At 38.3% G+C, this 12,343-nt stretch overlaps 3 protein-coding genes across 9 annotated transcripts in view; 1 reads left to right on the top strand and 2 right to left on the bottom strand.

Moving 5' to 3' along the window:
• LOC108179169 (sialic acid-binding Ig-like lectin 10) overlaps positions 1-12,343 on the top strand; it is a 60,159-nt gene that overhangs the window by 17,741 nt on the left and 30,075 nt on the right. The window lies entirely within an intron of this gene.
• Positions 112-4,770, bottom strand: LOC137490837 (B-cell receptor CD22-like). Of its 2 annotated transcripts, none has more exons than XM_068219777.2 (9): positions 4,702-4,770; positions 3,997-4,060; positions 3,446-3,829; positions 2,757-3,068; positions 2,415-2,672; positions 1,910-2,215; positions 1,219-1,593; positions 633-995; positions 112-530 (listed from the first exon to the last, which is right to left on the bottom strand). In XM_068219777.2, exons 2-9 carry the CDS (start codon positions 4,043-4,045, stop codon positions 502-504), a joined length of 2,076 nt encoding a protein of 691 aa, XP_068075878.2. In that variant the 5' UTR covers positions 4,046-4,060; positions 4,702-4,770; the 3' UTR covers positions 112-501. The 2 variants fall into 2 exon arrangements, with proteins under 2 accessions (XP_068075878.2, XP_073802936.1); XM_073946835.1 differs by lacking the exon at positions 4,702-4,770 and adding an exon at positions 4,177-4,263.
• LOC137490836 (sialic acid-binding Ig-like lectin 10) lies at positions 7,584-11,887 on the bottom strand. Of its 4 annotated transcripts, XM_073946837.1 has the most exons (8): positions 11,811-11,873; positions 11,340-11,403; positions 10,825-11,175; positions 10,148-10,459; positions 9,743-10,063; positions 9,121-9,426; positions 8,504-8,803; positions 7,593-8,402 (listed from the first exon to the last, which is right to left on the bottom strand). In XM_073946837.1, the coding sequence occupies exons 2-8, from the start codon at positions 11,386-11,388 to the stop codon at positions 8,353-8,355; spliced, it is 1,689 nt and encodes a 562-aa protein (XP_073802938.1). In that variant the 5' UTR covers positions 11,389-11,403; positions 11,811-11,873; the 3' UTR covers positions 7,593-8,352. The 4 variants fall into 4 exon arrangements, with proteins under 4 accessions (XP_073802941.1, XP_073802942.1, XP_073802939.1 ...); XM_073946840.1 differs by lacking the exon at positions 9,743-10,063 and having other exon boundaries at positions 7,584-8,402; positions 11,811-11,887; XM_073946838.1 differs by lacking the exon at positions 9,121-9,426 and having other exon boundaries at positions 7,589-8,402; positions 11,811-11,876.

Raw genomic sequence — 12,343 nt, 5'->3', positions numbered from 1 at the left:
GTATAACACTGATGTGTGTGTAGAGTGACTGTGCGCTGCTCTCACTTGGTGAATATGAAGCAGTCCATCAGTAAAATGACTCCAATAACTCAACACCAGTTAGATTCAGCAGACTCCTCATATTTCAATACATCATTTAATGAATTGTTGCAGTTTTACATTGCGCTACATCCTGACATGCTGTATTACACTTAGAAATCTTAGGTTTACAGTAATTATACCTCTACTTCTAACACAAACTTTTAATAGTTAACAGTAAAAGATCTTGACAGACAAATAAAAGCATCAGATTAAGATTATCAGTCTGCTCATGTTAAAACTGTGTAATCCAGAGTGATTGATGGAGTTCAAATGCACAAATCTTAAGAAATTAAGCATATTTACAGTGTTATTAAAGACTCTCAGTATAAACAAACAGAAAGAAAACAAATAAATGTTGTTCATTTTAGGAAGCAATCACAAATGTAATGCTGTGCTCAGCTTTCAATGTTAATCATCAGCTCAGCGAAGACAGAAATTGGTCTGTTGGCCTAATGGAAAACATTAAGAACATTTTAAACTATTAAAGCTTGTAAATAAATGGTGTAAACAGATTTTTAGGGTGTAAATTAGGAAGCACTCTTAATACTCACGCTGGACGTCCAGCAGCACTGATGTGTTCTGAGTCCCGTGTTGGTTTTCAGCTCTGCAGTAATATCGTCCACTGTGAGACCGGTTGATGTTGCTGATGGTCAGGTTTGGTCCGGTCAGATTGAAGTAGCTCAATCTCAGGTTTGCCTCTGTCAGACTGGTGTGGCAGATGGTCAGGTTAGGTCCAGTCAGGTTTGTGTTGCAGATGGTAAAGTTTGGTCCAGTCTGCACTGGTTTCAGGTCTTCACTGTGTCTGTACCAGCTGTAGTTCGCTGCTGGGTTTGCTTCACTGCTGCAGCTCAGAGTCACTGAATGACCCTCCACAATCACACTGTTTGTAAGAATATGTGGTTTTTCTGGAGGATCTGATGAAAGAGAACAGAATTTAGGCCTTTTGTATTCAGCAAATTGTGATTTAATTTATACATATACCATATATTCATGTCTTTGTTTTGGAAGAATCCCCCCTACCACCCCGTCTCCTCCTTTTTCTTCTTTACTAAACTGTTAAAAGTCCTGGTTGTGTTAAATTGAAGCTGAATCAATGTATAACATTGTAAATAAGCAGCAATGAGACTTAATACTTACACTGGACGTCCAGCAGCACTGATGTGTTCTGAGTCCCGTGTTGGTTTTCAGCTCTACAGTAGTATCGTCCACTGTGAGACCGGTTGATGTTGCTGATGGTCAGGTTTGGTCCAGTCAGGTTTATCTCAGTCTGGTTTGTGTTGCTAATGGAAAGGTTTGTTTCTGTCAGATTTGTTTTGATCAGGTTTTTGATGGTCAGATTTGGTCCAGTCAGGTTTGGTCCAGTCTGCAGTGGTTTCAGGTTTTCTTCAGTGTGTCTGTACCAGCTGTATTTGACTGCTGGGTTTGCTTCACTGCTGCAGCTCAGAGTCACTGAATGACCCTCCACAATCACACCAGCTGGACTCACATGAGCAGAGACACTTTTAGGAGCATCTGATGAAGAGAAGTGATTGTATGCCAGTAAAATGAATAATGCTTTTACCATTTTGCAAATTAGTAATAGTAAAGTTATTAAACATTCAACAGTCAGCATTATTGTCTGGGTTCGACATGCTATTAGGCCAATTTTTTCTTTTAATTGTCTAGAGACAAACAGCATATGTGGAAATGAACAAAATTCTGTTCAAACAGATTATCAAATATTCAATTCAAATATTCAGTAAATGAAGAGATACTCTAATAATGCTTTAAATCTTTAATGTATTACTATTTAGAATAGAGTAAATCAGTAAAGACTCTTAGTACTTACACTGGACGTCCAGCAGCACTGATGTGTTCTGAGTCCCGTGTTGGTTTTTAGCTCTACAGTAGTATTGGCCAATGTGTGATGGGTTGATGTCGCTGATGGTTAAGTTGGAGTAGCTCAAGGTGAGGTTGGTGTTTCTGATGGTCAGGTTTGGTCCGGTCTGCAGTGGTTTCAGGTCTCCTTCAGTGTGTCTGTACCAGCTGTATTTGACTGCTGGGTTTGCTTCACTGCTGCAGCTCAGAGTCACTGAATGACCCTCCACAAACACACCAGCTGGACTCACATGAGCAGAGACACTTTTAGGAGCATCTGATGAAGGAGAACAGATTTACTGTTATGCACATTTTAAACAACATTATTACATGATTTTGACATGTACTGTAATCAAATCATTTATTTGTCTAAGACTCCCAAATCTGATTCAGCAAAGTACCTCACAGTGAATGGCACTGAACATATTATAATGACTGTATAAAACAGTAAAGACAACAACACACTTAATACTTACACTGGACGTCCAGCAGCACTGATGTGTTCTGAGTCCCTTGTTGGTTTTCAGCTCTACAGTAGTATCGTTTACTGTGTGTGCGGTTGATGTTGATGATGGTCAGGTTTGGTCCGGTCTGCACTGGTTTCAGGTCTCCTTCAGTGTGTCTGTACCAGCTGTATTTGACTGCTGGGTTTGCTTCACTGCTGCAGCTCAGAGTCACTGAATGACCCTCCACTGCTGCACCATTCACATGAGCAGAGACACTTTTAGGAGCATCTGATGAAGAGAACTTTGATCATTACAGTGTAATTGACAGCATTATTCATTGATCATCAGTGACTGAAGTAATTTCTGTCTTACACTGAACATGTAGCTGTCGGGTGCTGTGTGTTGTGATCTGCTGCTGTGTTGCAGTGCAGGTGAATTCAGCTCTGTGGTGATGATGAGTTACAGTGAACATCAGATCAGAGTAGTAATGTGTTTGGCTTTGATGCTGCTGTTGTGTGATGTTTGCATTGATGAGGTGTTCAGGACTGGAGCTCCATGTGAGAGATGATGGAAGAGACGGACAGAAGATCTTAAAGCATCTCAGAGTCACTGATTTTCCCTCCGTCACCTCCATCACCTCCTGCTGATCCTGAAACAGAAGCACTGTGGGATTGGGTGGAGATGCTGAAACACACATACAGATGCAGAGCATTTTACAAGATTGCGAAAAACACGTATCATATATAAAACATTATATACTGGAACTGCTCTACAATAATGTCCAGTCACACTCTCCACTTGTTTTGCAGTGCCTATTATTTTTTATGAAAACTCAAATCATTTAAATCATGTGGGCTGCTACAAACAACTAAAGAGAAGCAAAATGCAGTAGCATTATGAACCATTTACACTGAGCCAGTGTGTTTCTGATTGATAATGCATGAAATAACATGAAATAATAACCTGCTAGCAACAGAAAGCAGCAGCAAGTTTTCTCCTTGTGAAATAAATCTCTCATTAAAAATAAGGTGGACAGAAGCTGCATGAACAATGACACTCACCTCTGACGACAATTTCAACTCGTGGGTGATGGTATGGGTATTTTGTGTAGCTATATATCAGTCCACCGCTGCCTTCAAGTCTGAAGTAATATGAGCCTCTGTGACTTAGTTTGAGATTATCGAAGCGAGTGCTGCAGTTTTTCTCTGTAGGTTTACCAAATATTTCTCCTTTAAAGTGTCCACTGCCTGAGATGCTGGAGTCAAACACAACTACATGATGATCTTCTTTTGATATTCCTTCCTTATACCATAATCTCTTTGCAGAATCAGTGAGGTGAGCATTATATGTTTGATCAATCTCGAATATGCAGGGTATATAAACACAGGATCCTTCTAGAGCTTCTACTCTTTCCGGCAGACTGATACTGAAGCCACATAAAACACCTGAAACAAACACAAACACTAAAGTAACTCATCAAACACAGTGAACATGCTGAATACATCTCACTCACAAACATTTCCTATTTTACAAAGTTCAGATGAAGCTGCTTTCACTTTAAGTTAATCAGTAGTTAATAAGAGTAATCAATAATAGTTAATATGAGCGAGACCTTGTAGCAGACATCCAGCGAGGAGGAACGTCACAGATATTTCCATCATTTACACTCACTTCACCTTACAGGAGAAAACACAAATAAAAATACAAGCACAAATAAAAACACACAAATGTTTTAAATCATACAATCATACAATAATTTTTTGACAATAGTGTATAAGCACAATTGTTTTACTTTTAGTGTAGAACTTTTAGTATAAAGTGCTTTGCATAAATGTGTGCACCCCATATCAAAGCTATTTTTTAAATAAATATTTTCTATAAGATGCTTTTACAATGTTAGATATTTATATATTATTTATATATTAAATATTAGTTATATTTATGTTCTGGAGCTAATGTAACAATATATCTTATGATAGAGTTCCCAATATTCATGCTGAGCACTGTATATAGGCTGTATAAAAATAAGTCTGTAAAATGTTAGAAAAAGTTCTGGCAGTTTATTAGCAGGTTTTTGTAATGTAATTTACAACACCAACCCTGACAATATATAACTTTAAACTACTAAAATGTTAATAAAAGTCACTTTTTCAAACTTTTATACATCATAAGTTGTTGGAGGAAAGTACAATATTTCACAGTGCAACTCAAAAGCAGAAATAAAGAAACATGAATCAGAAATTACTGAAAACTTAATTTACAGATATTTTTACAATGAGGATTAAATGTTTTACTGTGTTGTGTGTAAATGACTTACCACAGATGTTAAAGTGTGTTGAAGATGAGAGAAATGAGAGCTGGAGCTTTACTGTCTCTATTTTTCACTAATAGATGGAGGTGTGAAATTTTATTTTTACCACAGTTTTTTCTATCACTTTATAAATAGCCATCGCCTGCCCTCCAGATCTAGATTACTTCCAAGACAAAAAGGGGTTTGAGGGGGAAAGCAATAAAAAGCATATGTGTTGATGCGATACAGTTTATGCAGTTTAATAATACTGGAAGACAGTTTGACTGAGTTGTCCACTGCATTATCTGTTGTGAAACTGTGCAGTGCATACAATATGCTGTCATGTTATGAAAATATTTTTAATAAGTCTCCTTGTGCCTCCTAGTGGAGCAGAAAGAAACTGCACTACATTATAACAATGTGTAAGTGTAAAGTAACCACCAGAGGACACCAATGTATGCCTACTGTGATTAAATACACTAAAAGCTATGTAATATTTTTAAAATAGTAATATTATTAAATAGCTTATACTTTTACTATCCATATTAATGGATTTATTTCATATTGCAATGCAATATTTTAACTGTATTTACCGAAACGTTTCCTCTCTTATTTGCTACACTTGAGTTCGAATTACTACTTGGTATAAAAGAGCATCTTATTAAATTATTAATAATATTATCACAATTTGACAGTATTTCTTTCATTTAGAATATATGTGAATTATTTCAACACAAAGTCCTTTATTAGGCAACACTGGAGACCATCCTATAGACCCATTAGATGGAATTTTTTTAAATCATATTTTAAAAATCTCCACAAAACCCTGAAGAAATCAAATTATGCAAGACATGATAACAAAAGTTTATAGAGCTCAAATGCACACAGAATAATGGTGTCACACAACCAGCGATCGCTTCCCAGAGGATCGCTGGTTTTCACACGAACTCTCTAAACTACATTTCCGCTTTTCCCAGGACTACATTTTTAATACATGCACTGCTCCCAAACACGCACGTCTGTTCAGTCATCTATCCTGATTGCAAACACCAGCTGGACCTTGTTCACAGACTGATTTCACGCCATTCATAAGCCACTCTCTTACGCTACCAGTTTGCCGAGTCTTGTTTTCCCTGTGTAACATTACAAAGCGTTTCCCTGTCTTGTTTCTCCGTGTCTTGATCCCAGCCTTGTACCTTTGTTATCCTGTTTAGCCTGCCTTTAGACCTATTGCCTGTTATATTGACGACGATTCTGGACTGCCTTAAAATACCCATTTGCACCTGATTTGACCATTGCTTGCCTGACATTGAATAAACCTGCATATTGGATCTTACCTCCTGTTGTCTCCTGTCAATCCCCACCAGTCGTGGTAACAAATGGCAGGACGTATCTTGTAAATGAGCAAAGACTTGTGTTGATGATGAGAGAAATCAGAGAGTAAATGTTGCGATTTTATAATGACAAGGCACATCTTTTCAGCCTCAAATGTCAATCAGAATGAACAACCACTCTAATAAACCATAAACAAATTAAATATAAAGCAAAATAAAGAAAACAAAAATTTAAAAGTGGTAGTTTATTTTGATAGACATTTGAAGCTGATAAGATGTGCTACCCCTGTTTTTATAAAATAAAACACGACAGATTGAGCTACCAGTAGCATATTCAGAGGAGGCAGCACAGATCAACAGAACACCAGCACAGTCATCAGAAGCCTGAATGAGTGAACCAATAGGCCTGGATGTGCTTTAGATTAGTGGAAGGTCCACTGGGAATTACCTAGTGGATAGCCTTCACTGTAATCCTCTGATCTCCCTGGACGAGAGGGGGTCTAGATGCAGACTCGGTGCAGGTGTAAGCTGAGCTGCATGCAATGCCTGTAATGCGCACACCTAACCCCACACCTCACAGTGACGTCACCAGCTCCACTGAGGGCATTGTGTCTGACATTGCCAGTCTGAGATATGCAGTCTGCATCCAGATACTATTGCAGCTGGGCTGACTCGCGCAATGCCACCTTGAACCGCAATCTAAGTACACCGACAGACATGCCTATTCACTATGGGCATGAGCTGATTACAAGCATCGAGTTTACATTTATATTTTACAGTCTGTGGTTTACATGCTGGACCCCCTTGAAACACAGTGACCATGAATGCTATCTGGTGACTGGAAACCACTGCATTTAGAAATGCACAGTCGGTACAACGTCTTTAATAAGATGCATTTGCCAACCGTGTTGCTCTCTTAGAGAAAGCTGCTTTCCTTGTAGAAACCGCTGTATGATTGCTCTTTTAGATGCCAGTGAAGTGCCCAGTGACCGGAGAGAAGACCACAGAGGAATAAGCTGTCAAACACCCTGGCAGACTGGAATCCTGGACTTCTGGAAGTGTCAGGAGTTCAGTAGCAGTTGTGATCTCTTCAGAGATGTGAAAGCTCTGTAGCAAAAAATCTATTTTATTCTCTTTCAGGTGACCTGTGAGGAGATGCACTTGCCCATTTATAGGCATTCATTGGCCTTTTCCTACTCTTCAGAGTGATCAGTTATCTGGCCATTCCCCAAAATGTCAATCCGATATAACTCTTGAGTTCCTGACTTAAAGGGGAACTCAAGCTCTATCACATTTTCACAGTACCGAGGCAGAGGTGTGTGTTAAAAATATTACCACAGTTTTTAACCACATGCACTTTTAGTCAGAGCTGTGCATCAGCAAAAACCTGAAAAGAAAGCGTGAACCTGAAATATGTGTTCAGTATTAATGTTGGTGTAAAATAGTTCAATGCTTTGAAGACATGTATTAGAATCAGTGTTTAAAACACACAAAACAACAATTGCTGTGACCATATAGAGTCAGCAGTGTGAGCTGCTATCTCTAGGTAAATATGAAGCAGTCCAACAGTAAAATGACTCAAATACCTCAACGCCAGTTAGATTTATTAGACTGTTTATAGTTTGATGAATCATGTGATGAAGTGTTGCAGTTTTACATTGCGATACATTCTGACATGGTGAATTAAACTCTGAAACTTTAGGTTTTTAGTAAGTATACCTCTACTTCTAACACATACATTTACTATCATTCATTCATTCATTTTCTTGTCGGATTAGTCCCTTTATTAATCTGGGGTCGCCACAGCGGAGTGAACCGCCAACTTATTCAGCAGGTTTTTACACAGCGGGTGCCCTTCCAGTCACAACCCATCTCTGGGAAACATCCAACACATATTCACACACACACACATACACTATGGACAATTTAGTCTACCCAGTTCACCTGTACCACATGTGTTTGGACTGTGGGGGAAACCGGAGGAAACCCATGCGAAGGCAGGGAGAACATGCAAACTCCACACAGAAACGCCAAATGCGCCACTGCTTCGCCCCATACTTTTACTAGTTTACAGAAAATACAGAAATCTTGACAGACAAATACAAGCATCAGATTAAGATTATTAGTCCGCTCATGTTAAAACTGTGTTATCCAGATTGATTGATGCAGTTCAAATGCAGAAATCGTCAGATCATCAGAAATTAAGCATATTTACAGTGTTATTACAGACACCCAGCATAAACAACAGAAAGTGAACAGATAAATATTGATCATGTTTGTAAGCAATGACATATTTAATTCTTTGTTTTCTCATGCCAGAAGCTGCGATGCTCGACTTTAAGTGTTAATCGTCAGATGGGAGAAGACAGAAATTAGTCCGTCTGCTGATGAGGGCTAGGGGGGATTGAAAACAGATTAAGCTATTAGAACTTGTAAATATTTAGGTGTAAATGCTGTCTGTAAAGTTTAAGTTAGAAAGCACACTTAATACTCACGCTGGACGTCCAGCAGCACTGACGTGTTTTGAGTCCCGTGTTGGTTTTCAGCTTTACAGTAGTATCGGCCATTGTGAGCCAAATAGACATTGCTGATGGTCAGGTTTGTTTCATTCAGGTTGGTGTTGTTGATGGTCAGGTTTGGTCCAGTCTGCAGTAGTTTCAGGTCTCCTTCAGTGTGTCTGTACCAGCTGTATTTGACTGCTGGGTTTGCTTCACTGCTGCAGCTCAGAGTCACTGAATGACCCTCCACAATCACACCAGCTGGACTCACATGAGCAGAGACACTTTTAGGAGCATCTGATGAAGAGAAGTGATTGTATGCCAGTAAAATGAATAATGCTTTTACCATTTTGCAAATTAGTAATAGTAAAGTTATTAAACATTCAACAGTCAGCATTATTGTCTGGGTTCGACATGCTATTAGGCCAATTTTTTCTTTTAATTGTCTAGAGACTCAACAGCATTTGTGGAAATGAACAAAATTCTGTTCAAACAGATTACCAAATATTCAATTCAAATATTCAGTAAATGAAGAGATACTCTAATAATGCTTTAAATCTTTAATGTATTACTATTTAGAATAGAGTAAATCAGTAAAGACACTTAATACTCACACTGGACGTCCAGCAGCACTGATGTGTTCTGAGTCCCGTGTTGGTTTTTAGCTCTACAGTAGTATTGGCCAATGTGTGATGGGTTGATGTCGCTGATGGTTAAGTTGGAGTAGCTCAAGGTGAGGTTTGTGTTGTTGATGGTCAGGTTTGGTCCGGTCTGCAGTGGTTTCAGGTCTCCTTCAGTGTGTCTGTACCAGCTGTATTTGACTGCTGGGTTTGCTTCACTGCTGCAGCTCAGAGTCACTGAATGACCCTCCACAATCACACCAGCTGGACTCACATGAGCAGATACACTTTTAGGAGCATCTGATGAAGAGAAGTGATTTAATGTCATTAAAATTAATAATGCTTTTACCATTTTGCAAATTAGTAATAGTAAAGTCATTAAACATGCAACAGTCAGCATTATTGTCTGGGTTTGACATGCTCTTAGACTAAGATTTTCTTTTAATTGTCTAGAAAATAAACAGCATATGTGGACATGAACAAAATTCTGTTCAGCAGATTAACAAATATTCAATCTGAACATCCAGTAGATGAAGAGATACTCTAATAATGCTCTAAATCTTTGATGCATTACTATTTAAAATAGAGTAAATCATTAAAGACTCTTAATACTCACACTGGACGTCCAGCAGCACTGATGTGTTCTGAGTCCCATGTTGGTTTTTAGCTCTGCAGTAGTATCGTCCACTGTGTGATGGGTTGATGTCGTTGATGGTCAGGTTGGAGTAGCTCAAGGTCAGGTTTGTCTCAGTCAGGTTTGTGTTGCTGATGGTCAGGTTTGGTCCGGTCTGCACTGGTTCCAGGTCTCCTTCATTGTGTCTGTACCAGCTGTATTTGACTGCTGGGTTTGCTTCACTGCTGCAGCTCAGAGTCACTGAATGACCCTCCACAATCACACCAGCTGGACTCACATGAGCAGAGACACTTTTAGGAGCATCTGATGAAGAGAACTTTGATCATTACAGTGTAATTGACAGCATTATTTATAGATCATCTGTGACTGAAGTAATTCCTGTCTTACACTGAACATGTAGCTGTCGGGTGCTGTGTGTTGTGATCTGCTGCTGTGTTGCAGTGCAGGTGAATTCAGCTCTGTGATGATGCTGAGTTACAGTGAACATCAGATCAGAGTAGTAATGTGTTTGGTTTTGATGCTGCTGTTCTGTGATGTTTGCATTGATGAGGTGTTCAGGACTGAAGCTCCATGTGAGAGATGATGGAAGAGACGGACAGAAGATCTTAAAGCAGCTCAGAGTCACTGATTTTCCCTCCGTCACCTCCATCACCTCCTGCTGATCCTGAAACAGAAGCACTGTGGGATTGGGTGGAGACGCTGAAACACATGCAGATGCAGACCATCTTACAAGATAGCAGAGAACATCATATCATATAACACATTGTATAGTACAGTAGCACTTTTTAACTTGAATGTCAATTTTTTTGCAAAGCATATTTTTTTGAATATGCAAGACATCTGATTCATTATATGTCAGTGTAGATAAACAACTAAAAGTGAAAGTGCAGTAAGCATTATAACTGTTTACACTATGAGCCATGTGTCTTGATTGATAACAGATGAAAATAAAAGTTACCAGCTTAAATCTAAAACAGCATCAGTAGACCTTTTGTCCTGGCGATATACTAGTCTCTCTTGTTAAAAATAAGGTGGACAGAAGTAGCATGAACAATGAGACTCACCTTTGATGACAATTTCAACTTCTATGTAGCTCCATTTTAGTCCACCGTTGCTTTCAAGTCTGAAGTAATATGAGCCACTGTCTGTGAGTTTGAGATTATCGAAGCGAGTGCTGCAGTTTTTCTCTGTAGCTTTGTCAAACATTTCTCCTTTTAACTGTCCACTGTCAGGGCTGCTGGAGTTAAACACCAAACCAGAAGGGTATATTTCTTTATACCATAATCCCTTTGCAGCATCAGTGAGGTCATCTTTATAATCTTCATCAATCTGGAATATGCAGGGTATAAAAACACAGGATCCTTCTAGAGCTTCTACTCTGTACGGCAGACTGATACTGAAGCCACATAAACCACCTGAAACAAACACAAACACTAAAGTAACTCATCAAACACAGTGAACATGCTGAATACATCTCACTCACAAACATTACTTATTCAGACTTCAGATGAAGCTGCTTTCGCTTTAAGTTAATCAGTAGTTAATAAGAGTAATCAATAACAGTTAATATGAGCGAGACCTTGTATCAGACATCCAGCGAGGAGGAACGTCACAGATATTTCCATCATTTACACTCACTTCACCTTACAGGAGAAAAAACACACACAAATAAACACACATGAAGAAATGTGTGACAACATTGTGTAAGCATTATTATTTTCTTTAGCTTTTTTGCTGTAAACTCATATAAAGTGCCAAAACTGTTACATGAGGAATTATTAACATAATAAGAATTTACAACACAATCCCAAACAACACATCACTTCATACTTATTAAAAATCTCTGCCAAATAAATAAAAACTAAATAAAAGTCACTTTTTCAACCTTTTAACATCAAATATTGATAAAGAAAAGTTAAGGACCCCATAATGCAATTCAGTACCGGAAATAAAAAAACAAGATAAAAAAATTGAATAACAAAATATGTAAAACTGTTTTGAAAACAATTGAGGGTTAAATGTTTTACCGTGTTGTGTGTATTTGACTTACCACAGTCGTGTGTTGAAGATGAGCGAAATGAGAGCTGGAGCTTTACTGTCTCTCTTTTACACTGATAGAGGGAAGCGTGAATGAAAATTACTTTTTACTACAGTTTTTTTTCCTCCACTTCCTCCTTTCATCATCTCAGAAATAACAATCGCCTGCCCTCCAAATCTACATTACTGACAAGACAAAAAGGGGTTTACATTGTATATAACAGAGCTTTAGTTACATAGCTTTGTTGTTGTAGTTTATGCGAATGTGTCCTGTTTACACCCCTCTAAAATGTCATTCAGTGCAACTATAGTTTATATACAAAAAGGTACAATTGAAGCGATAAACTAATTGAATTTTGAGTGCAGCTTTAAAATACTTTCTAATTTTCAAATCTATACACTGTCCATGAAACTGCTAAGTGTTAGCATATTATCTGAAATCATTCAAAATTAAATATACTTTAGTTTAATTACTTTGTCATTCATTTTCCTTAGGTTTAGTCCCTTTATTAATCAGGGGTCGCCACAGCAGAATGAACCGTAAAC

Source organism: Danio rerio, chromosome 4 (assembly GCF_049306965.1).
Source record: "Danio rerio strain Tuebingen ecotype United States chromosome 4, GRCz12tu, whole genome shotgun sequence".
NCBI lineage: Eukaryota > Metazoa > Chordata > Actinopteri > Cypriniformes > Danionidae > Danio > Danio rerio.
Note: the sequence above shows the minus strand (reverse complement) of the source record. Positions and strands in the feature narration are given on the sequence as shown.

Coding starts and splice junctions, on each gene's coding strand:
- LOC137490837 (XM_068219777.2), bottom strand. CDS start 4,045: ATGATGGAAATATCTGTGACGTTCCTCCTCGCTGGATGTCTGCTACAA. Junction 3,069..3,445: donor AGTTGAAATTGTCGTCAGAG/GTGAGTGTCATT, acceptor TGTGTGTTTCAG/CATCTCCACCCAATCCCACA. Junction 2,216..2,414: donor AGTGCTGCTGGACGTCCAGT/GTAAGTATTAAG, acceptor CTCCTTCATCAG/ATGCTCCTAAAAGTGTCTCT.
- LOC137490836 (XM_073946837.1), bottom strand. CDS start 11,388: ATGATGGAAATATCTGTGACGTTCCTCCTCGCTGGATGTCTGATACAA. Junction 11,176..11,339: donor CGCTGGATGTCTGATACAAG/GTCTCGCTCATA, acceptor TGTTTGTTTCAG/GTGGTTTATGTGGCTTCAGT. Junction 10,460..10,824: donor AGTTGAAATTGTCATCAAAG/GTGAGTCTCATT, acceptor CATGTGTTTCAG/CGTCTCCACCCAATCCCACA.